This window comes from Chionomys nivalis, chromosome 11 (assembly GCF_950005125.1).
Source record: "Chionomys nivalis chromosome 11, mChiNiv1.1, whole genome shotgun sequence".
Lineage (NCBI taxonomy): Eukaryota > Metazoa > Chordata > Mammalia > Rodentia > Cricetidae > Chionomys > Chionomys nivalis.
In genome coordinates this window covers 34721765-34748141 of record NC_080096.1, presented here as the reverse complement: position 1 = coordinate 34748141, position 26377 = coordinate 34721765, and the positions used below count along the sequence as shown (strand labels likewise).

At 43.2% G+C, this 26377-nt stretch overlaps 1 protein-coding gene across 1 annotated transcript in view; it reads left to right on the top strand.

Moving 5' to 3' along the window:
* The first annotated feature begins 13318 nt into the window (after nt 1-13318).
* Efcab14 (EF-hand calcium binding domain 14) overlaps nt 13319-26377 on the top strand; it is a 44317-nt gene continuing 31258 nt past the window's right edge. The window contains exons 1-3 of the mRNA XM_057784653.1: nt 13319-14430; nt 16138-16286; nt 23001-23146. Of these exons, the coding sequence (XP_057640636.1) occupies nt 14246-14430; nt 16138-16286; nt 23001-23146 (480 nt within the window). The 5' untranslated portion in view covers nt 13319-14245. The remainder of the gene's footprint in view (nt 14431-16137; nt 16287-23000; nt 23147-26377) is intronic.

The following is a 26377-nucleotide window of genomic DNA, read 5'->3' as shown; positions in this document are numbered from 1 at the left end:
ATGGTTTCAATGCAGAATTCTACCAGAACTTCCAAGAAGAGCTAATACCTATACTTCTTAATGTATTTCACAATATAGAAACAGAAGAGTCATTGCCAAATTCCTTTTATGAAGCTACAGTTACCCTGATACCAAAACCACACAAAGACCCAACCAAGAAAGAGAATTACAGGCCTATCTCACTCATGAACATCGACGCAAAAATTCTCAATAAAATACTGGCAAACCGAATCCAAGAACACATTAGAAAAGTTATCCATTATGATCAAGTAGGCTTCATTCCAGAGATGCAGGGCTGGTTCAACATACGCAAATCTATCAATGTAATCAACCATATAAATAAACTGAAAGAAAAAAACCATATGATCATTTCATTAGATGCTGAAAAAGCATTCGACAAAATTCAACACTCCTTTATGATAAAGGTCTTGGAGAGATTAGGGATACAAGGGGCATACCTAAATATAATAAAAGCTATTTACAGCAAGCCGACAGCTAACATTAAATTAAATGGAGAAAAACTCAAAGCCATCCCACTAAAATCAGGAACACGACAAGGATGTCCACTCTCTCCATACCTCTTCAATATAGTGCTTGAAGTTCTAGCAATAGCAATAAGACAACATAAGGGGATCAAGGGGATCCGTATTGGAAAGGAAGAAGTTAAGCTTTCATTATTTGCAGATGATATGATAGTATACATAAGCGACCCCAAAAACTCTACCAAAGAACTCCTACAGCTGATAAACACCTTTGGTAATGTGGCAGGATACAAAATCAACTCCAAAAAATCAGTTGCCTTCCTATACACTAAGGATAAGGAAGCAGAGAGGGAAATCAGAGAAGCATCACCTTTCACGATAGCCACAAATAGCATAAAATACCTTGGGGTAACTCTGACCAAGGAAGTGAAAGATCTATTTGGCAAGAACTTTAAGTCTTTGAAGAAAGAAATTGAAGAGGACACCAGAAAATGGAAGGACCTCCCTTGCTCTTGGATTGGGAGGATCAACATAGTAAAAATGGCAATTCTACCAAAAGCAATCTATAGATTCAACGCAATCCCCATCAAAATCCCATCAAAATTCTTCACAGATCTGGAGAAGACAATAATCAACTTTATATGGAAAAACAAAAAACCCAGAATAGCCAAAACAATCTTATACAATAAAGGATTGTCTGGAGGCATTACCATCCCTGACTTCAAACTCTATTACAGAGCTACAGTACTGAAAACGGCTTGGTACTGGCATAAAAACAGAGAAGTCGACCAATGGAATAGAATAGAAAACCCTGACTTTAGCCCACAAACCTATGAACACCTGATTTTCGATAAAGGAGCTAAAAGTATACAATGGAAAAAAGAGAGCATCTTCAACAAATTGTGCTGGCAAAACTGGAAGTCAATCTGTAGAAGAATGAAAATAGATCCATATATATCACCATGCACAAAACTCAAGTCCAAATGGATTAAAGACCTCAATATCAGTCCAAACACACTGAATCTGATAGAAGAGAAAGTGGGAAGTACTCTACAACACATGGGCACAGGAGAACACTTCCTACGTACAACCCCAGCAGCACAAACACTAAGGACATCATTGAATAAATGGGACCTCCTGAGACTGAGAAGCTTCTGTAAAGCAAAGGACACTGTCACTAAGACAGAAAGGCAACCCACTGACTGGGAGAAGATCTTCACCAACCCTGCAACTGACAAAGGTCTGATATCCAAAATATACAAAGAACTCAAGAAATTAGACTGTAAAAGGTTAATCAATCCAATTATAAAATGGGGCACTGAGCTGAACAGAGACTTTTCAACAGAAGAAGTTCAAATGGCCAAAAGTCACTTAAGATCATGCTCAACTTCCTTAGCAATCAGGGAAATGCAAATCAAGACAACATTAAGATACCATCTTACACCGGTCAGAATGGCTAAAATCAAAAACACCAATGATAGCCTCTGCTGGAGAGGTTGTGGAGAAAGGGGCACTCTCATCCATTGCTGGTGGGAATGCAAACTTGTGCAACCACTTTGGAAAGCAGTGTGGCGGTTTCTCAGGAAAGTCGGGTTCAACCTACCTCTTGACCCAGCAATACCACTATTGGGAATATACCCAAGAGATGCCCAAACATACAACAAAAGTATATGCTCAACTATGTTCATAGCAGCATTGTTTGTAATTGCCAGAACCTGGAAACAACCTAGATGTCCTTCAGTGGAAGAATGGATGAAGAAAGTATGGAATATATACATATTAGAGTACTACTCAGCAGTAAAAAACAATGACTTCTTGAATTTTGCATACAAATGGACGGAAATTGAAAACACTATCCTGAGTGAGGTAAGCCAGACCCAAAAAGAGGAACATGGGATGTACTCACTCATATTTGGTTTCTAGCCATAAATAAAGGACATTGAGACTATAATTCGTGACTCTAGAGAAGCTAAATAAGAAGGTGAACCCAAAGAAAAACATATAAGCATCCCCCTGAATATTAACCTTCATCAGGCGATGAAAGAAGACAGAGACAGAGACCAACATTGGAGCACTGGACTGAAGTCTCACGATCCAAAGGAGGAGCAGAAGGAGAGTGAGCATGAGCAAGGAACTCAGGACGGCGAGGGGTGCACCCACACACTGAGGCAATGGGGATGATCTATCGGGAACTCACCAAGGCCAGCTGGCCGGGGACTGAAAAAGCATGGGACAAAACCGGTCTCGCTGAACATAATGGACAATGAGGACTACTGCGAACTGAAGAACAATGGCAATGGGTTCTTGATCCTATTGCATGTAATGGCTTTGTGGGAGCCCAGGTAGTTTGGATGCTCACCTTAATAGACCTGGATGGAGGTGGGTGGTCCTTGGACCTCCCACAGGGCAGAGAAACCTGCTTGCTCTTTGGGCTGAGGAGGAAGGAAGACTTGATTGGGGGAGGGGGAGGGAACGGGAGGTGGTGGCGGGGAAGAGGCAGAAATCTTTAATAATTAAATTAATTAATTAATAAAAAAAATCAGCAAGGAAAAAAAAAAAAGAAAAAAAAAAAAAAAAAAAAAGTTTAAGGGATTCATGAAGCTGAAAGGCAGGTGGATGGTAAGGGATAGATCCAGGAGGAGTTAGAAAAAGGAATACATTGTGTGTATGTATAAAATTCTCAAAGAATTAATGAAATCATACATTCTTAAAGGATATGTATACTGAGGAGCATGTACAATCATACTTTAGCTGGTCTACTTACAGTAACAACGTAGTAACAACAACATCACCAGTGTCCATCGACAAGAAAATAGTGATACGTTTACATAAGAGAATACTATCACATTTCAGAAAAAGTGAACGAACATAGCAACTTAATATTGCTAGCATTCTGAAATAAAAATGTGAGTCACAGAATACTGCATACAACAAGATGATCTTTTAATAAACATCAATAGCATCTGAAACTCAAAAATATTAGGTATTTATCTTTAAATGAAAGAAATTGCAGATGCAAACTTTAGGATGGTGTTTGCCATAGGGAAAAGTACTGAATGCTCAAATATAAATTATAGTTGATAGTAATTGTTGGGTTGGGTTGAAGTGATGTGAGTGTGTGTGTGTGTGTGTTTGAGGGTGAAGAGAAGGAAAAGGAAAGGAAAGGAAGAGACAGGAGAAAGGAAGGGGAGGAGAGGGGAGGGAGGTCAAAGGAAGAGATCTATGTAAGGACCAGTGGAGATAACTTTAAGAGCCAAGACTAAAGATTAGCTAGTTGTGTTCATAGTGTCAATTAGAGGAAATAAGAAAAGACACCTAATCAACCTTGGAGGATCTAAGGAAGGCATCCCAAAAACAAATGCCCACATACAATGACAAAATGTCAGTTTGAACCTATGGGTTGCTGAGAATCACTGCTGATCTGAATGGTAACTAAGCATCATGAGAAATAAGACTAAGTAACTATCTGTAGTAATAGCTAGAGCCTAGGAAAGGTGTCTGAGCCCTCCCCTCCCCACCCCACCCCCTGTTCCCTTTCTCAGTCCCTCTGAGTGGCTGAACTCCATCCAAATAACTATGACTGGGGAATATGCAAAGAAGTGAGATCACTACAAACCCCCCAAGTCTCTAAACCATGTTACCAGGTCCTAAAGTCTCTAGGCAACTGGTCAACATCAATAGGTGATGCTGAATTGTTGATTCTTTGCCAGTCCTGAGATGAAAAACACAATTGCAGGTTTGGGATTTATACATCAGCACCAAGGACAGATCCCTCCACTTTGACTCTGGAGAAGCCCTAGGAATAGGGAACATTCCAGATCAAAAACCCTTTTACCTTACCAACCTACAATATGCTTTCTCTTGCTTCTTCCTTGACCTCCTGGCCTGTCTGCAGGCCCTCTATACTCTAATCTGTTGCTGTCTTGGGGGCCAGCCTCCAGCAGCACAGGGCTCAAAAGGAATCCATGGTGTTGGAGTATACTAAGATTTTTCTATCTGAGGGGGTTAGGGAAAAAGACACTCACACACTCTCTTGATGGTTTCCTTCAGACCTTTTCTTTAGTATTCTTTTATATCCTCCATTCTATATTCTTATCTCTATCCAGAAATACCCCTTCTGCCTCTCTTGATGGTTTCCTTCTAATCCATTTTAACTCCATCTTTATTCTTTTCTTTACAGCTTATATACCCCAGGGAAATCTTTCAGGCAATATAAAAAATGTGGTTACATTCTGTTTTTCAAGTGAATAATTACTATTAATACAAAACAAACATTAAAAAATCAGTATGTTTTCCATATCCCTTACATGATTAACATATTATGTATTACAGATGAAAAACAAATTATCACAAGAACTCAGTGTACATTCATATGCAAGCAAGTTGTTAAAGATAAACTGTACAGGTAAACAAAGTTTTTTTTTTTTTCGAGACAAGGTTTCTCTGTAGCTTTTTGGTTCCTGTCCTGGAACTAGCTGGTACTAGACCAGGCTGGCCTCAAACTCACAGAGATCCGCCTGCCTCTGCCTCCCGAGTGCTGGGATTAAAGGCGTGCGCCACCACCGCCAACTTAAACAAAGTATTCTTGGCCAGGTCTTTTACTAGACAGCTGTACTTTGCAATTACAAAGAAAAGGTCAATTACTTTATTACTTATCTTGAAAGATAATCTTATAAGGAATCTTAAAGGAATCACAAACCTAAACTTTTATATATGAAAAAGAATCAGTCAGCTCTACTTTAAATCTTTAGGGTACATACCAGTCACTCATCAATGGCTTTTTTATATCAGGAGATTAAGGGCAAAAATGGGTACAAGGAATTAATCATCACCTCTTGTCATCAACCAATCCTATCAAGAAAAGCATGTCAGCTAGTAATAATTGACAATCTCACCCCAATTCTATCATTAGAAACTTGTTCATGATGCCCCTAGCTTGATAGCTGTGGTGGTTTGAAAGAAAATGGGACCCAACTGGAATGGCACTATTAGGAGGTGTGGCTTTGTTGGAGTAGGTGTGGCCTTGTTGGGGGAAGTGTGTCACTGTAGGGGTGGGCTTTGAGGTCTCCTTTGCTCAAGCTTCACTTGGTGTAACACTCAGACCACTTTCTGATGCCTGCAAGATGTAGAACACTTGGCTACTTCTTCAGCATCCCATCTGCCTGCACTGCCATGCTCCCCACAGTGATGATAACGGACTGAATCTATGAAACTGTGAGCCGCCACCTCAATTAAATGTTTTCTTTCATAAGAGTTGCCATGGTCATGGTGTTTTTTCTGTCTTCTAACTAAGACAGAAGTGAAGGCCCATTAGGAGACCCCCTCCCTTATTTCCAACATTATGGATAGCTTCTGTTCATACATAGTTTTGTCCCGGGCAAAACTTTCCCCAAGAGAGAAAAATCATGCTACCATGCCTAGCTATTTGCATGAATGCCGGGGATCTGAACTCAGTTCCTCCTCATGTTTGCACGGTAAGCACTTTACCCTTGATCTCTATTTCTGTGGCATGATTTTTCTCTCTTGGGGAATATTGCCTTAAGGTGTATGACTTTTGTTTATGCTGCATTTGTTTAACTCTGTGAAGCTGTGATTGTCTGTCTAAAACATTGGATGGTCTTAATAAAGAGCTGAATGGCCAATAGCAAGACAGGAGAAAAGATAGGCAGGTCTTGGCAGGCAGAGAGAATATTTAAGAAGGAGGAGTGAGGCAGGAGGAGGCACAAGAGAGCAAGAAGAGGAGGGCATCAGGGACCAGGCTCCCAGCTGCACAGCAAATCATGGAGAAAGAAGTAAAGAAAGGTGTACAGAAATGGAGAAAGATAAAAGCCCAGAGGCAAAAGGTAGTCTGGATAACTTAAGAAACACTGGCAAGAAATAAGCCAGTCTAAGGCCGGGCACTCATGACTAAGAATAAGCTTTTGTGTGTGATTTATTTGGGAGCTGGGTGGTGATCCCCTCAAAAGGTCAAAAGAGTAAAACACCACACAACATTTCTCAGAACTGTGGGTTATGTCTTCCATATTCCTTAGAGTTCACGTTACCGTTTTATTGGACACTGAGCATTGTGAATGAGCACACAGCTTTTACCATGGTTACTTCATTCTCCTCTCTTGGACACCATACTCCTATGCTAACTCTTGCCCAGTGGCTAGGTGGCTGTTTGGTGTGCTTTCCAGTTATTCCTACTTATTTTTGCAAGACTGAAAGCCCTGCACCTGTTGTTCAACAGTGTCAGAAGCTAAGCTTCCTCTCCCTTGGATCTTGATTCAAATGTTGCCTCGGGCTTTGCGGTCTTCCTGGCAATACTCACTGTCCTCCTTTTCTGCTTCGCTTCTCTCTAATTCTTATCATCTACCACTTATATATTTATCCATCTCATTTAATAATTATTTTTCTTTGTTGAAATATATGCACCACATAGGCAAGGACCTTGTGTGATTTTTCTCTTTGTAGATCAGAAGAAAGATTAGAGAATATATAAAGTGATTAATGACTAAAGAATAAAAGTTACCATTTGAAAAATTTTCTGATGCCATCCCTATCTTTCTGTATTTCGTATCACAGTGTTGTTCATACCTCTGTTGTTGGTGAATGTGTCTCTCTTTCACACACGTGCGCGCACACGCACACACGCACACACACACACACACACACACACTGCTGCCGCTGTCACCACCCCACACTGTACCGCGCCGCACCAGGAGCCTTTTCCCATGTGGTAGACCCACTAAGAGTTTTCACTGCATGTGGATGGGAATTATTTCAATCGGAGATGTGCAGTTGCCTAGAAGAGCAGCAGAGGGCAGCAGAGGACTGCATTCCTGCCTCCCTGACGCCAGTCTCCTCAGGTCAAGAGAGGATGTTATTTATGACAGAGAACTGGGGCTTAGACTCCCAGAATCAGTGTGGTTCCCTCAGAAAAGAACTCAGGAGCCCAGGTGGTCCCCCACCACTCACTGTCACACACACACAAACACACACAGTGTCAGGACCTTCCTCAGTTAAAAGAGCCCTCCCTTTCTACCTACTCCCCTTTTCTCTAGCTTGTGCCAAGTTCCCTGGTTCAAATGAGATTCTGCAGAAGTCTGCCTCCCTCCTTCCCAGATCACTAACTGTAGCTAGCAACCCCCCCCCCCATGGAGGGAGGGACTTTCATGCCTACCACTTCAATTAAATTCTTGCCACAGACACTACCAGGAAAGGAACTTTGCTTGTTCCAACTCACAGATGAGATAACAGGCTCTAAGCAGAAGAGGAATGTGCCTAAGGTCATTGAGATGAGCACCCAGTGCTGCTTGCCATCTGTAGTCCCAAGTCCCAGGGGACAAGCCAGGTGTGAAGGCCAGGCAGGCTAGATGGATGCCTTGATACAAGCTCTTTTTTCCCAGAATTATTATACTCATCCTAAAGTAAGCCTAGCCACGACAGGTTTGCTATCCACACACACTCTCTAAAACTTCCTGCGGCATGCACCCTGAGGCTGTGAGGCTGGACCTTACGTGCTTCCTTAGAGCACATGCAGGGCACCAGTGTCCTCAGGGCAGCTCCTAAGACCATGCAAACAAGGAGCACTCAAAGCAAGATGTGCGGGTCCATAGGACGATGGGGACTTTAAGATCAACAACAACACCTGGACATTGTTTAGTCTCACCTACTCCAGTTTCTCACTTCAGCAAGCAGCCCCTGAGTTTCCCCCACTGGACTCCGCTCTAGATGCCAAAGACACAGTTCATAGATGGGGAGACCATAGCTAATGCTGAAGAGAGGCCCGGAAGCTTGCATCAATTCAAAGAAGGCTGTACCTAGAATAGGGCAGTCCTCCTGCTGGCCCACAATAATGCTGGGAACCAGCTGCTGCTTCCAGCTGCCTGGGGTCCATGGGAGAAGCCTTTGTTTAGCTTAGTGCTTGGTCACTTTCCTACCATTCAGTCCTTCCCCTTCCCATTGTCCTTAGGCCCATCATCTGGGCAGAGGATGCAGCTGTTGGCACAGGAGGGGAAAAAGATGAGAGGGGGTTGAGGCCACCCTGGGAGAGGTAAGAGGCTTCAGCTGCTGGTATATTTTTAGATGAGCTGCAGACAAAGGTGCCAGGCAGCAATCTCTGCTGTACCGGGTGCAAAAAGTCAGGCTTCAGAGGCAACCACTGATTTGTTGTGTGTCCCCCGACAAGTCTTATTTGTATCATAGACCAAAGATAAGATGCTTATGTAAGGAAGATTCACTTACTGTGAGGATGAATACCTAAGTACTCAAACATGTTCCTCTCTAGTGCTTTCTCCCACTACGTTCATAGCAAAGCATCAGGAAAGATAACGCCAACAGGGATTTTGCAGCCATAGGCAGTTTTTCTTTATGTTAGGTAAACAGAGATATACCCCACAATGGAAGTGTCATCAAAATCACATTTGATGAATGGACAATATATTTAATAATTTATATTCACATTAACGGAGCAGCTGATGTTTGTGGACATTTATAATGTACCAGACGCATGACTTTGGCACAGCTACCCTGTGGACTAGGCACCATCAAGACCTGCTTGATGAGTGTGTGACCAGCACAGGCACACAGAGGACCTTACCTTTGGGGTTTAGTGTTCTGTGTGACCATCTAGGAATTATTGTATCCCTGACTGTGCTTTGTGTGTGCACAGGGTAATTTAAAGCCTTGGCTCGCACAAAGAGCTGACTTTTATCACTTCCAAACTTCTCCCTCTGAGATAGACCTTCCCTGCTCCCCAGGCACTCCTTCCTTCTACTCCTGTGGGGCCTTGGTGTAGGGAGAGGGAGAGAAAGGAAAGGCGTGTCTGCCGAGGCACAGGACAGAGTCCTGTAACTGCCCACACTCTGTGCCCGAGTCACATCACCAGGGCGACAGCACTAAACAGAGAGCAATAAACAGCTTGACAGCGCGAGAAAAACTACAGGAAGAGGAAAGTTTGTCTCCATTTTTTTAAACTAAAACCTGAAATAAAAACGCTTTATTCCTCATAACTTATGTAGCTAATTGTGAGTGCTATTAATTAAAACCACTTGACAGAAATAGATACTGAAGCTCAGAGAGGCTTAGAGATTTGTCTAGGATCACACAGCTGCCAATGGCAGCATTCAGACGAAGACTTAGGTCCTGGGAAGAGGATTCTAAAATCTTGAAGAGCTTCAGCCCAGAAATCAGGAGACGTGCATCCAACTTGTGACCAGAATCCTGGGCACGCTGCCCACCCTCATCTTTCCCAAATGAAAAAGATTCCCTCTGAGGAGTCTTCCAAGGTGGCATGGCTCTCAGGTGTGGATGGATTCACCACTTGCACAGGCTGTGATTTTGACCACAATGATCTTGCCCCTCATCCCCCAGCCCAGAACTGCCAGAAACATGTGGCAGATAACAGTCACCCACCCTACATGACACATCATGGCATATAAAGCATTTTTATGCTGCTGCTTCATCAAGAGAGCACTAAAGCTGAAGACTGGGCAAGAAATATTAGTGATTCCATTTTACAGACAAGAATGTTGAGGCCTCAGAACAGCAGTGGCACCATCGCCACCGCCACACACATGGCTTTTCAGACAAGTTTTAAATCAGCCAACAGGGATCCAGAGGATTGAGGTGACAGAATGAGCATCCCTAAAGGAGAAACAGTCACTGCCTTGTAAAGTCCTAGTGTAGTGAAGCAGGGCAGCATGGACCACTCAGGACAGGAGCCCTGGTTCTGAGGTTGTTGGCTTGATCCCTGGACATGAGGGCCCCATCTCTGAGGAAAGTGACCAGAGAAGTAGCCCAGTGCTCCGGAAAAAAGAACTAGCAGGCATGCCGTGTTTAGATGGTGACTCAGGATCCTGGGGGATGTTTGCCCAACACAGAGGTGTGGACACCAGAACAGAGATAGACAGAAGAACAAACAGGCAGAGAAACCAAAAGCAGACTCAGCAGAAGGACCAGCTCCACCAGAACATCCTTGGCTCTGTCCCATTGTCCTGAGATCCTCAGTCACAGTTCCCTCAGGAAGGAGATGACATCTTACATCTAAGGATGTAAGCCCTCCACCCTGAAGCGGTACCTCGCTTACCTCTGGTGACCATAGGTAGGATGTGTCTATGAAACGGTTCATGAAGTTGGTAAGCCCATCTGTCCATTTCCAGTCCATCAGGGAATCACCAGGGAAGAACTGGCCGATAAAACTGTTTATGATGGTAGAATGAGATGAGCCTGTGCTTCCCTACAGCCACTGGCCACATACGGCTACTAGACAATGAGCCGGTGGATGGCAAGGGAACAAATGGAACGTTTTCACTTCATTTTAACAGAGCTAAGAAGTCCATTTGCCTGTACCTTTGGCATATATGGATACTAGCTGCTATACTTGGTCAGAGAAGCTCTAGACAAAAAGGAACAATAAAAATGGAGCATCTGTACCACAAAAGCATCACCACAGTCACCACTCACTGTCTCTTGCCAACTACCCTATGAAGTCGATGCTTATTTTAGGTACAGAGTCGGGGTACAGCCCAGGAAAGTCAAGCAGCCGCCATCTGGACAGAGCCGGTATTACAGGCGGGATTTTACCCCAGATCTCATGATGGCAAAGCTCTGGCCCCAGATCGGTGCAACCCTGTTCACTTATGTAAACTTGCCATCACATATCTATCGGGTGGTTGTAATTAGGTGCATATTGCTGGGTTAAACAATTAAAGACAAATCAAGACACACATCTAAGCTGTAGGCGAGAATCTTCAGGCAAGGGTAGTATGATTGCCATTTTCCTCCAGGTAGCTCAAAGCACTATGTCATAAATATCATTGACATCTGATGAGTTTCTAGCTCATATCTCATGCCACAGCTCCTGCCCAGAATTCCCTATGGGAGGATCAAGCAGTCTGCTGGGTTCCAAATGTGGATATCAGCTTGACTTCTTGAGTTGTCCCAAACCTTCTCCCTCTCCATAAACGACAAGGCTCTTCCCATTGCACCATAGCAAGCTTCCAGAGTCACCCATGGCTCCTCCCACCCATTTTTTTCAATCCTGTTCATCTAATCCACCAAAAAATATCCTAGCTCTATCTTCAAGAAACATACAGAATACTAGCCATCCCCACTGTTGCCAACCTCCAAACCTCCCACCCTCCCCACTCTCCACCCTCCCCACTCCCCGACCCTCTCCACACCCCCAGCCTCCCTACCCCCCCACTCCCACAGCCTCCCCACTCCCCCACCCTCTCACCCCCATCTAACCTCTTCATCTCTAGACAGGCTGAAGAAACTCCTGGGTCCTTCTCTTTCTCCTCCTGCCCATCTGCTACTCCTCTTCCTCCTCCTCTTCCTCCTCCTCCTCCTCCTCCGCCTCCTCCTCCTCCTCCATTTTTTCACACAGTAGCCAGGGCCATCTTTTATAAACTGAAAAATCAGAGTATGTTCCTCAATGATTTCTCAAACTCCTGTAAGACCCTGCAAGGTCTAACCCTGATGTCTCTCTAACTTCATTTCCTATCACTCTTTTTGCCAAACCATATCTTTCTGTTTGTTTGGCTTTTTGTTTTGTTTTGTTGTTTTGTTTTTGTTTTTGTTTTTGTTTTCGAGACAGGGTTTCTCTGTAGCTTTGGAGTCTGTCCTGGAACTAGCTCTTGTAGACCAGGCTGGCCTCGAACCATATCTGATCATGCCTTCCTGAAACCACTGTTTTGCTTACTCTCTCACTTCCTGAGGACCTCTGCTCAAAGAGCCCTTTATTTAAAAAAGAAAGAAAGAAAGAAAGAAAGAAAATAAAAGCACTCCTTTTCCATTTCCCTCATCACACTCATCGACTTCTAACATGTAATGTGCGTGCCCACTGTTGTTTCATGTTGGAATACAAGCTGGAGTGAAAAGGCAGATAAAATACTGAACTTGAATTTCAGATAAATAAATAAATAAATGCTTATTGATTTTTTTTTCGAGACAGAGTTTCTCTATGTTAGTCCTGGCTGTCCCGGAACTCACTCTGTAGACCAGGCTGGCCTTGAACCCAGAGATCGGCCTTACTATGACTCCCGAGTGCTGGGATTAAAGGGTGTGTGTGCCAGATCAATTATTTTTTAATGAGGTTGTCGTAGATATTGGAGGGCTCTTATAATTTAAAAATAGCTAATCCAGGCATAGCAATGCTCACCTTTAATCCCAGCCAGCACTCAAGAGGTGAAAGCAGACAGATTTCTGCAAATTTAAGGCCGGCCTGGACTACACAGCTAGTTCTAAAACAGCCCGAACTATGTGGAAAGCCTCTGTCAAAAAAAAGAGAAAAAAAAGAAAATAGAAAAGAAAAACCAAATCGCTGTTTATCTGGTATTCTAACTTTACTAGTGTTCTATGTTTTATTTGCTAAAACTGGCAATTCTATACAGGGAACGCAAAGACATTAGTTATTCTGTTTTTTGCAGCATCCCCAGAACTAGAACAGGCTTGAAATGTCGCTCTCGATAAACATTTATTGACGGATGGATGGACGGACGGATGAATTATTCAACCGGGCCATTAAAACTGCAAGCCTAGACAGCCTAAGAGGGATGGAGCCTCTGAAGAACTTTTCAGCTGACGGAGCCTCGGGAGTCAGTCCCCGTCCCTGCCCCTCCGCAGGCAAAATTCGGCCTCGCCTCCACTGAGAGAGCTGCAGACCCCCGCGGTCCCGGGTCCAGGGGGCGGGATCTATCTAACCTGACACCAGACCCAACCCGGGCCAGAGCCGCGGCCCCTTTAACTTTCCACTTCCCCAGCACAGCTCTCGCCCTCCTGGTTGACGTCACCAGGAGCGCCCAATGGGGGTGCGGTTTACTGGGAGGCTGTGCCCGGGGCCGCTGCCAAAGGGGAAGTGAGCTGGGGCTGGAGCGATGGCCCGGGTCTGCAGCTTGCGGCCGCCGCCGCCGCCGCCACCGCCTGCGCGTCCTGAGCAGCCGCGGCCAGAACAGGGGCCGGAGGTGCGGCTGGGCTGGCCGCGGCGTGTGTGAGTTGCGGAAGTCTCCGGCGAGGGAACACCTCACCCTCGGAGCACTCCAGGCTGGCCGAGCGGTGGTCTCCCCTCAACACCGCGCCCCTCAAGGCCCCGGCAGCAGGGCTGGAGTTTACCCAGGTTCCGGCTCCTCTCTCGCCGGTCTTTCAAACTCGGGACAGAACTCACAGAAAGGTGATCATCCCTAATCCCAGCCGGCTTCCTGGCCTGGGCGTTTTGTAGGCGCCCAGGCAGTCAGTGCCCTCTCTTGTCGCCACCTCTCCAGCCACGGATTAGCGAGTACCCGCTGCCTGCTCTGCAAAGTCTCCTGTCCTCCCATTCGAGAACAAGTTTATTTTCTCTCTGCCTTGGAAATCTTGTCCCAGAGAGCCAGAGTACCTTAGTTTTGTGTATCTTTTCTCAGCTTCTGGAGTACTCCTAGAAATACTGGCTGCCTACAGGGCTAAGAGTCTTGTTCTTGACCCAGCGGGTTGTTTTGTTTTATTTTCCTTTTGTCAGGTAATAGTTCCAGGAATTTATGCGTTTGACCACCAGTTCCTTGGCCATCTCTATGTAACTCCACCCCCCAACACACACATTCATCTGCGTCCAGTTTCTCCTGGGCTCCATTCTCCAGCCCCCAGTAGATCTGGTCAGTCCCACCTCTGGGTGGGAGTGATCAGGGGGCTCTGGCCCAAGATTTCCAACCCTGGAAGGCAGTTCCAAGGCAGTGAGAGAGTTGGGCGTCGGGTACGAACCTGGCAGCTCAGGAGTGGGCGCTCCACTCACCCCGCACAAAAAGATGAAAAAACGCAAAGAGCTCAATGCGCTGATTGGCCTGGCTGGTGACAGTCGGAGAAAGAAGCCCAAGAAAGGCCCAAGCAGCCACCGCCTGCTTCGCACTGAACCCCCTGACTCAGAGTCGGAGACCAGCTCAGAGGAAGAAGAGGAGTTCGGAGCGATTGGAAATCGCTCGCGTTTTGTCAAGTGAGTGGAAGGGTGGTTGGTGAAGGCTGAGATGGGCAAAAGGCCTCCTACACTAAGCTGGGCAAATGGATGAGGAGAGGAGAGTCCTTGGGAAGCAAAGGGAGGTGGGCCTTCGAAAACAGAGGGAGAAAAGGTGTTGGAGAAGGCAAGTGCAAATGTAATGTCTCACAAGATCTCCAAATCCAGGGCGGAAATGTAAACTTGGGGAGTGGGCCTGTAGCCCAAGAAGGAGTAAAAAGTTACTAATGGACAGGGAAGAGAGGCCCTGGAGGTGAGGCACTTTTAAAAAGTAGGTCAAGGGATCTTAAGACTGCTAATTATTTCGTGTTTTCTTAATGAGTTTGATATTTATTGGTGATGGGAGAATATGGTGAGGGACAATACTGTAGACAGTATGAACCTTACAAGTATGGAGGGTGAGGGTACCAGAAAAACAAAAGGCAGTGTTTCCCCCAACCAACCACTAAACAAATGAGCTTTGAGGATTTGGGGCTTGTGAGCCAGCTGAAGGAAACCCCAGTGTTTGGGCTCCTGTCAGAGACCAGACTGAAAGAAAAGGGGGTTCTGTTGGGATAAGGAAACAAATGTTAGGCAGAGGGCCTGGATGCCAAAAGGTTCTGGTCTTTTAGTGTGTTCAAATCTCTGTCTTTTTTCATAATCGCTGTGTCTTTTTGTTAAGACTTTGATTTCCTTACCTTTGTCAGAGAGTAGTTAAGGACCATTGGGTTTGTGTTGTGTTGTGAAGGTCATCTGATACCCTGCAGGGTTAGTTTAGGCCTGAAGGCTAGGAGAAGTTTGGTGTGAAATCTAGCGTGTTTCTATTTCTGTCTTCCTAAGGCAGCAGGCTAAAGAATATCAGGTATCCACTTAACCCAACAGGTCTTGTTTCTTTCCTTCCATTTGCTGTAAAATTTGGTCAAAAGTTTATGAAGTTTTAATAAATGAAACAAGGTGTCTTGGGGTAAGTGCGCACATATTTGAGAAAGAGATAGGTAAATTACAGTGCAGGATAGGATTACATAGACACTCATTTTTACCCTTCTTTCCATCCTCTCTTTTTGTTTTGTTTTGTTTTCTCAGAGCAGGGTTTCTCTGTGTAATACGTGTAACAACCCTACAGCTCTGTCCTAGAACTAGCTCTGTGGACCAGGCTGGCCTTGAACTCAGAGATCCACCTGCCTCTGCCTCCCAAGTGCTGGGATCAAAAGCGTGCACCACCACTACCCAGCATCTTTCTTTTCCTTAGTACTAAGGACTGAGCTAGGTTCTCATGTGCAGTAGAAAAGTACATTCTTTACCACCAACCAAACTCCCCCCACGGTTTTATAAAGCAGGATTTTACTAACTTGCTCAAGCTCTCATAGAACTTGCAATCCTTCTACCTTAACCTCCCCGGCCTTTTCAGACTTTCCAAACTGTGTTCAGTGCCAAAGACCTCCCTCCAGAATTGACAGCCGTGATCCAGAGCCCACAGATACTTCCCATGAGCCATGGGAACTCCTTGTTTCCTGTGTGGTTTGAAACCTTTGTACCCAATAAGACTTTCCATAGGTCATATTATTCATTCATTTTCAACCTCCTGCTATTAGATATGAATGTATTATCCTGTGTCCCCAGAGAAGATAGTCGCATGGCAACACATACTGTCGCCAGTAAAGCTGGTCTCACAGCCGTGTCCTCGCTCACGCTGAGTGTATTCTGTGACAGGGGAGACTTCTTACGGTGTTGCAAGACCTGCTATCCCCTCTGTGCTTTTGTCATCCTCGCGGCCTGTGTTGTGGCCTGTGTCGGCTTGGTGTGGATGCAGGTGGCTCTCAAGGAGGATCTGGATGCCCTCAAGGAAAAATTTAGAACAAGTAAGTGGTCAAGTGGTTTTCAAGTTTTAGCAAAAATTGGTCCATGCTGAATGAGGAATTTGCCCATTCTGGGAGGCAATTACACATTTTGTTCTATAGACTTTCTGAACTGTCAGCTCAACTGTAGTAACACTTACTTGTTTTTCAATCTGTGAACAAATTTCATGCTATGTGCCATCCAGAGTCTGAAATTACGACATTGTAGTCAACTCAGTGCAAAGAGGAAGAGCTGTAGACCAGGAGCCCAGAGCTTTGTTTAGACCCCACCTATAGCCTGAGCTCCCAATATGGTGCGGCTGATGAAACACTGAGCTGTTTCCTTCTACCGCACAGGACCTGTTGACTGAAATGTGGAAGCATCTGTCAGATGACTTCCTCTTTCGAAACACTATGTAAGAACATCGGACTGGACAGCAGTCACCGTAAGAGCCACCATTTGTGGACTGTCTGCTTGTGCCAAGTCACAAGTAAACCATCCCCTAAACAGTCCTCTGATGTGGGCATTGTTTCTGCGCTCTTGCTCTATATCTATCTATCTATCTATCTATCTATCTATCTATCTATCTATCTATCTATCTATCTATCTATCTCCATACACATGCTGGTAAAGATGAGTATTACTATTTGTGTTCTAAAAGGAAAAAAGAAATAGAAGCTGGCTCCACAGGTGTAGGCACTTGCTACTGAACCTAATCACCTGAGTTCAGTCTCAGGGATCATGTGTGCTGGAAGGAGAGCACTGACTCTTGCAAGTTGTCCTCTGACTTCCGCAGACACACTGTGGCGTGTACTCATCCTCCCACCACATACACACACTAAGTGAATGAATGAATGGCATGTACTCATTCTCCCACCACATACACACACTAAATGAATGAATGAATGGCATGTACTCATTCTCCCACCACATATACACAATAAGTGAATGAATGAATGAATGAATGGCATGTACGCATCAACCCACCCACATATGCACACTAAGTGAATGAATGAATGAATAAATAAATATACAATAAAAAGTTAAAAACAAAAAAAGAACTGGGCATGGTGGTGCACACCTTTAATCCCAGAGCACTTGGGAGGCAGAGGCAGGCAGATCACTGTGAATTCAAGGCCAGCCTAGTCTACTAAACAAGTTCCAGGATAGCCAAGGCTACACAGAAAAACCCTGTCTTGGAAAACAAAACAAAAACAACAACAACAAAAAAAAAAAACACAAGCTTAGAACAATTAACTAGCTTGTTTAGCAATGTAGTGTTTACCAGGTCCTCTTGCCCTTTATGCCCAAATCCATATGTGTAGCCTGCTGTACGACATTACTCTTCCGGGGCCTATGAAAGCTTCACGAATGTCTACAAGGGCCCACAAATTCCTTCTGTACAGCTTGGATCAGTAGTCTATGAGAAGTTCAGTAGATGTTGGAAGAGCTGATTGTGTGTGTGTGTGTGTGTGTGTGTGTGGTATTTAAGCACAAAGCAAAAACGAATAGTTAGCCAGTAGACTTCTTCCCATAGGATGCTTGTTTATGACATCTGTTGCAAAGGGAAAAAACTTCAGATACCATGCATGTCACCATTTTAAAGTTTTAGGAAACTCTTTTGATTTTTTGAAGTACATTACACTCACAAAAAAGTACAGTACATAACGGTCCTTACCTTGAGTACAACACAACTGATAGAGGTGTTGTCTCATGAATGAGGTTTTTGGTTAAAAGACTTTTCAAGTTAGAAAACGTCCTATGTTCTAATGATGAAGTCCAGTTTTATATATCCAAACTGCTTTTTCTGTGCTTGCGGAGTGGTTTCAACCAGGTTTAACTTAACAAATTTTCTTCTTTTAACAACAACAGTCTAATTTTTGGTTCTAGATTTCAAGAGTTGATTTTCTAAGCTAAGGAACGAGTTTTAGCTTAATCACAGACCTCAATAGCAATAGGCACACCAGGAAACTGACCACAAGCTCCTCAAAGAACTCTGGCTCCAGAACCAGAATATGAGCCCTCCTGCTTTCCTTCACTCGGCTTCTCTTGACTGATAGCCATTTGAGCTTTGAACTTGACCTAGGGACAGTTACTCCTCGGAGTGTTGTTGGTGTCTCTCATGATGATGCTTTTTTAAATGTTTTAATATCCACTTTGATTTCCTTCTGAATTTCTGATTTAGGGATGCGATTGGCTAAGCCCACAATCCTTTGCCAGAATCATTCTGACCTATATGTACTTTGAATCAAAGTACAGCACAAAAAAAGAATGTACATTCTGTAGAGTTTCTCAGTGTGTTTTATTGTTTTTGCAATATTGCAGATATTTTTAAGCCTGTATTTTTTTTGTATGTAAATAATAATCATAACTTGGAAACCATGTTGAACTGTTCGTGACACTGACACACCTTTCTGCCCCATCAGCTCTCAATGATTAGTTGACCTAGGCTTGTGCCACACCTTGCTTTGATCACACAGTGATTATGGTTTATACATTGCGCTGCTCTGCCCTCTGGAGATTCCTTTCTGCAGCTATTCTGTATTTACAGGAAACCAAGGTAACTTATACCTTAGCTGGGCTTTCCATGGATCTCTTTGTTTGTAAAATGTGAGACATACAGTAGACCTGATAGTCACTTGATAAATATTTGCCAAGCATTTGTTAGTGCTAGCCCCTAAAAATAGTGCTTTCAGGTGATGTGACTCCATATGCCTGGACTGTTGGGGGTCAGCTTCCTATCATTGAGGAAGATTTTCCTGGAGCCCAAACTGCGTATAGTAGCCAGCCTAGTAAAGCAGTAAAACTGGAATTATCAATCCAGTTGTTTTGTTTGCTTTGATTTGCCACAGTGGAAATGCCAGTAGTCAGTGAGATTGTTTAGTGGGTAAGGGTGCTTACCACCGAGCCTGATGACCTGAGTTCATTCTCTGGTGGTGGAAGGAGAGAACTACTCTCTTGAGGTACACACTTACCTCCACATGCATGCTACGGCACAAGAACACCACCACCACAAGCACACACAAGACCAAGAAGGAAAGATAAACAAGGACTTCCAGAGGGAGGGAAGACTAGGGTCTGGCATACTCGTGCCGTAAGCTGGACTGATATGGGCTGATTCCTCGCTAGGTGTGTATGTGTGCGTGTGTTTTATTTCTTTTGTTTTTGTATTTTGGTTTTGGTTTTTCAAGACAGGTTTTCTCTGTATAACAGCCCACACTGTCCTGGAGCTCACTCTGTAGACCAGACTGGCCTTTAACTCCAGAGATCCACCTGCCTCTGCCTCCTGAGTGCCTGGATTAAAGGTCTGCGCCACCACCACCCAACTGCTCACTAGTTTGTTTGTTTGTTTCTTTTAAAGAAAGAACAGTTATTTTAGCTAGATAGAATAATTCTACTACATTGAATAATTATATTTTTAAAAGTATGCTTCTATTTTAAACACATCTCAGTAAGTTCTTTTTCTTCTTAATTTAACAAAACAGTGGAGCTCACTGACTCAAATAAGATCAGTTGTTTGCTTAACTTTACTGCCTTTTGAGAAATCAGAGCCCCTTGTTTTTTATCCAAGGAAGCTGCAAAGAGCAGGAGTGTTGAGAAAGTACCTGAACAGAAAGCAAAGCAGATGGCTTGCTTACCTTTTCTTTGCTGTCAAGGAATAGCTTGATCCTGGAGTCCTTGAAACACTTTTTTTCTTTAAGCCATGCATTTTTAATGTGTGAATATTTTACCTGCATGTGTCTGCATACCACACATGCAGTGCCATAGAGGCCAGAAGACAGTCCCCTGGAGCCAGAGTTACAGACTGTTGTGAGCTTGCTTGTAACTGAACTGAATATAGGTCTTCTGGAAGAGCAGCCAGTGCTTTTAACCACTAAACTATCTCCCCAGCCCCTGGCCTTGAAACTTAATTCAGTATTCCTTTTTCCAGAAACAGTTATTTCAAAAGACTTCCACAGTTATTCAAAGCAAAATTCTATCTCCAGTGCTTTCTCTTTGTCAGTGATGAAAAATTAGAGAGAAGGAAAAGAACTTGGAAGAGAAGGAAAGTACCTGTATGTCAGGCATCTCCTTTTTTGGTCGTGCAGGGAAAGTAGTGACTCGATCTTTTGTACAACATGTTAGATGCTTTTGTGTGACTACAGGCACAAAGATGTGCCCCCGACATCTTGAGCATACCAAAAGAGGATTGGTCCTGTGAGTGCGTGGTTTGACTGCTTCTCGTTACTCACTGTAAAATTACAACACTGTAAATTAAATTAAATCACTGTCTATCTGAGCCTATATTTTCTTACCCATGACACACAGATGTATTTCTGCCACCAAAGCACTTTGGTCATTACTTTGTGATCATATCTATCAACATTTATAGTAATCCTCCCTTCACCTCTAGACTGAGAACTTTAAAGTGTTTTGTATTAGATAGTGTCAAGTACAGAGCTGGCATGTAGAGGCTCAGTAACATGTCATTTGATGATAATTACATAAAAATTTATTGCAAATTATAAGGGTATTGTATGAATACAAAACATTACTATTGATATTGTCTATGTTGTGTTTGAAGAGTATATGTAGAAATTTCCATTTCCTAATCATAAAAAAATGAAAAGATAAGAACTAGGTTAATTCTTTTGAGATTTCACATATTAAATTTTAAATGAGTTGCTTTCCATGGTGAAAGAACATGAATAAGTAATCATGAGTTGTTTGTTTGCCATGCTTCCATTTATGTAACAGAAGTGCCTAACTTGACTTGTCTCTCCTAAAAAGCCCACGTCAGATAATGATTATGAGCCCCTCTTGGCTCATAGACTCCTCAGGATCCAAGACTCGGGCTTGGCAGCTTTATGCGTTCATTAGCTGATAGTTGTAACTCGGATTATTTATGTCTTTGCCTTACTTCTTCCACCTCTAAATTCTATTTATTGCATAGAGACTTTAGGAAAGTGAGAGACCCTCCCTCCTGAGCATGGAAGGCATTTGTGGGATGGGCTCTTCTTTACAACCCAGCGGAAACCAAATAAGCAGTTCAGTGGCACAGAGCTGCATTAGTTAGAATGAGCAATGAAACATTCTTACCACCCGAGATGGATGTGTTCTGCAAACGTGTAAATCAAATGCTACACTAAAAGCACTTAGGGAAGTCTGTTATTTAGAATGCAGTCCTTTGGCAGCTACTTCTAAAAAATAAATGAAAATACCTAATTTCATTATTCTGAGTTGTTCCACAGGGGGCTTGCTTAAAGGGATATCACCACTGTCCTCAGTTTCCGTGGGGTTGTGTTGCTGTTAAGTGTGCTTGCTGTCTTGGTGTTTTACTTTTTGAGTTTTCTTTGTTGGACTGAACAGGAGGGTAAAAACTGAGAAATGTGGTTGGGAGGCCAGCAAAGACCAGGCTAATTTAGGTAACAGGTGTTTACTGAGTGCCTAAGATGATATTCTGAATGCACATACAGAAACGGACTTCACAAGGCATGGAGCTCTCGTTTTAATAAATGATTTTATATTGGCCCTGTATCCAGTGTTTGGTTTTAAAAAATATATATTGTAACTAATCAGGAAGTCTGTGACCTGAAGAAAAATGATGTAGGTTTTATTCCGAAGGAACAGCCATTATCAATATTTTATTTTCCATTAAGAGAAAAAATGCTTTTTAAAGAAAGACGAGAACGCACTTTTGCCTCTGCCTCAGGCTTCGAATCCCTTAACCACACAGGAGTTGTCGTTTCACGAGCCCAAATGTCCCCCTCCGCGTCATCTAACGTGTTTATCTTCCTTTCTTCTTGAGCTTTTGGGTTCGTTTATGAAAACACTGCTATTTATGAAAAAAATAAAAACCTTAGCTCTCATTGGTATCTGAATACCACCTCACAGTCGGCCAACTTAAAGTAGAAGAAAATAAACATTTAGAGATGTAGTTTCTAATGACCTTGAGCATCCACGGGTAGGAGTTGTAAGTCGTAATTGACTAATCTGGAAACTGATCAGACTTAACATTCATTTATCACCTACTGTATGCCTGTCCAGTTGTGTTAATGCTTTCCAGCCATTCTCACGACATTCTAACACTCTTGGAAAGGGGATCTTGTACACTACTCCAGATAATTGAGCTCAAGAGAAATTGAATAATTTATTCAAAATAATAAGTTGTAGAGTTGAAATCATCTAACCCTTTCTGCTCATGGTTTTTGTTACAGCTTTTAGACACCTGTCTTCGTTGTCCTTGTTGTTTTGTGGTCCTGAAGATAGATCCCAGTGCCTCGCACATGCCAAACAAGAGTTCTGTCATTGAGCCAAGTAACATAACTTAAGGTTTAATATTACGAGTGTTAAAAATACACATTTATGCCAGGCGGTGGTGGCACACACCTTTAATCCCAGCACTCAGGAGGCAGAGAGAGGTGGATCTCTATGAGCTCAAGGCCAGCCTGGTCTATAGAGCAAGTTCCAGGATAGGCTCCAAAGCTACAGAGAAACCTTGTCTCAAAAAACCAAATAAATAAATAAAATTAAACACACACACACACACACTTATGTAAATAACAGCATAGCTCTGGCCTCCCTTTTCTTTTTCCATTGTAGTTAGGTAACTGAGTTAAGTCATTATCATCTCAGAATTTGCATTTTATGATCTCACTAATCCCTCTTCTTCCTGCCCTTTGATCCTTTTCTCTCTCTCATTTTGGGACCAGAGGGAATGTGATATTTATTTACAATTGTTCTTATTTTGCTTTCAGTGGAATCTAATCAGAAAAGCTCATTCCAGGAAATCCCCAAACTTAATGAGGAACTTCTCAGCAAACAAAAACAACTTGAGAAGATTGAATCTGGGGAGCTGGGCTTGAGCAGAGTCTGGATCAACATCACAGAAATGAACAAACAGGTAGCAAAAGTGTGATTTTATTCCTGTGTAAGCTGTTATTGGCATTTAGGATAAATTTATAAATTCAGGTTTTGTCTTCTTAAATTGGAGTTTGCCTGCTGTGAGCAGAACATGTTAAAATAGTAATTATTTACCAAAATTTAAAATGCATTTACCACGTATTTAAATGTTAATTCTTCTCACATGCACGGAGTTCTACAGAGGTAGAGCATTATCGAGGGAGTTATAAGTACTTGAGCCAGTTTCTTCTACAGAGTAGTATAGTATCAAATAAGAAGTACCATCTAATTACCAGAGAAAGGGGATCACCCACTGTTAGTAGATGCATTTTGTTTCAGAGAGCTTACACACTTAGAGGTTTAGCACTGGATTGTAATGTTTTAGGCGGGAAGTCAGATCTACAACAGCTCACAGTCAGCTAGACTAGCTTAGAAACAGCCATAGAGTCGGGTAAATGCTTTGGCCAGACAAGCAAGTCTAGACAAACTTGCCTCAAAGTTGTGCATAGCTCGGTAGGAAGAAGGAATCTACCAGAGAAGCAGTGTTTAGTCTAAGGATGCTGACCAAGATTCTCACGGGTAGTTAGAGTTACTCCACTGGGATCTTAGCCCCGCTCTCAGGTCTGGGTTTTGGGTTGACTTGTCTGTTGCTGTTTTAGTTTGGCTTATTGTTATTGTTTTTAGTTTAGTTGGGAAAAAATATGGTCATTGAGAAGAAAACTCAAGTACCAAATGAGTGATATACATGCAACATACTTAAAATTAGGTTTGTCATCTTTGTTGGGATTGAGAGAACATTCTTTTGAGGTTGGAGTCCACAGACTACTAGAATGAGCCAGTAGGAAGCCCTGTTAGAATAAAAGAGCCTGTAAATATTTATCAAGTTACATCTTTCAGCCACATTTTGGGAGAAGGATAGTTAGTGTTGAAACTCAGTGGTCTAGGAAAGTGGCTTCTGCATGGAACCCATAGTAAGAATGTCTACCTTGCCCAGTAAACATGCATGACAAGATACTGTGGTTTGAATGTGCCTCCCAGTTCACATGTCAAGTGTATATGGAAGTGGAGCCTTTCATGAGTAATTAGCAGTTACCACAAAATGGTCCTAGAAGAAAAAGAGAGGTCCGTGCTATCACACGTGTTTGTTCTTATCACATGCACGTGAAGCTCTCCACTGTGCTGTGATGAAGCAAAAACACCCTCATCAGATGCAGTCATGTGTTCTTCATTGAGCTACACAAGCCCATTTGTAAGTCACCCACTCCGTGGTATTTAACAGTGGCCACAGGAAGTAGACTAAGGCACCATTAGTAGCTAAAATGAAATTTTCTGAAAGCAGTGGCTCACCTGGAAAATGTTCAGTGCCTTATGGCATTGTATTTCCTGCTCATTCCAATTTGGAGGTTTTATTTTGGTTTTGAGACAGAGTTTCATTGTGTACACCGTGCTGACCTGAGTGCTAAGATTATATGAGCCACTACCTCTGGCTCTATTTTATTTTATTTTTAATCACACAGGAAATAATCGATGGGTGGTAGCAACTACTATTTACTAGTTATCATTTATTCTCATCAATTAAGAAAAGCAGATATTCGTTCCTTTCATACACAAAGACTAGAGTCAGCTGTGGCCCTACACTCACACAGCACCTGAGCAGTACAGACAGAGATGACGTCAGATGAGAGAAGCACTGAGGCTCTGAGAGAATGAACATTTCTCCTGGGCAACCTGTGGGTTCCACGTGGCAGAACAGAGTCAACCATCACAGACAAGGATGAGATTGCTTTGCATGGCAAGACCAACATCAGCTGTCTATTTCCCATCCCCTCCTCACACACTGGCGTTCTAGGACTGCTCAGGGAGAAAACCGGTGCTTGGCTGGTATAAGAAGCCCTTGGGTTTTGTGTGTAGAACTGGGGAAGGTCAGACTGAAATGCTTTCCAGGTGGGTAACCCCATGCTTTGCAAGATGCTAGGTTGATTTATAAAACCAACCTAGTGCAGAGGAGTCCTCTGCTAGCCTAGACCCAGAGGATGGATGCGGGTGGAGCAGAGCTGACGGTTGTTTAGCCTAGCAGTCTGAGCGCTCTTCTAAAGTTACCGCTGTCCATCCGGTGCTCTATTCAAGTCAGCAGCATTTGTCCTGCGGCAAAGTAGGAATAAGAGTAAAAATAATATTCAATCATGTTTCTATTGCTAATGGTAATTGTCAGTTCAGGTGCTTCTAGTGGCATTTTTAAACAATTGAAAGTTACTTAAACAACAAGAAAATCTATTCTTTCGCTTAACAAGAACTATTCCTAACACCAAGTAAGCTGAGGTTAATTTGGGCTGGGGAAAGAAGGCCATCTGGTTGGGAAAGTTAAAATCCAACTTTACCTTGAAAGTTTTTAAGCTACGTACTTGAAACTTCATTTATACTTCTGTTTGATTCATGAAGCCTCTGATATCATGCCCACTCCTCCTGGCAGTATAAGGGCCTCCCATGCTGTGGAGAACAAATGTTCACAGAGCTGCTTTTATGGAGTCGGGTCTTTGGCTCCATCTTAGTCTGCTCAGACTGCTCTAGCAAAATGCTTTAGACTAGGTAACTTATAAACAATAGGAATTTATTACCTGGAGGTCCAACAGTCCAGGATCAGGATGTCATCAGATTTGGTCTCTGGTGAAGGCTCATTGTCTGCTTCATGCATGGGGTCTTCTTGTTACATCTTCATTAGCAGAAGGGCAAAGAAGCATCACTGGGCTCTTCGTGAGGGTAGAACCCTCCCCTATTGTACCTGGAGGGCCCCACCTCTTACTGCCACCACCTTGGAGATTTTGAACATGAAACTATTAAGAGAGCAACAACGTTCAGACTATAATAGATTTAGAATCAAAAAAGATGCAATTCCTTACCCCAGTGATCTTACGGACAATTAGAAGATAGGGAAGTAAACAGTTTGACATGAAGCATATGGTTCAAATGCTGAGGGCATACTTAAATGAATGTCCAACCCAGACTGGGATCAGCTTTCCCAGAAACACTAGGCTAAGCCCTGAAGGGAACAGTGGACCAGGTGGAGAAAGAGAGGCAGTTACACTCAGTAGGACAGAACAGCTGATCCTTATAATTTTATCTACATGTTAAAATCTATTTGTAACCTCAAAATCTGTAAGTATGAGGCTTTTTCGGTCATCGGCTGATGTATGCACAGCAGCAACAACTTTGAGCCACCCCAGACACTGACAGC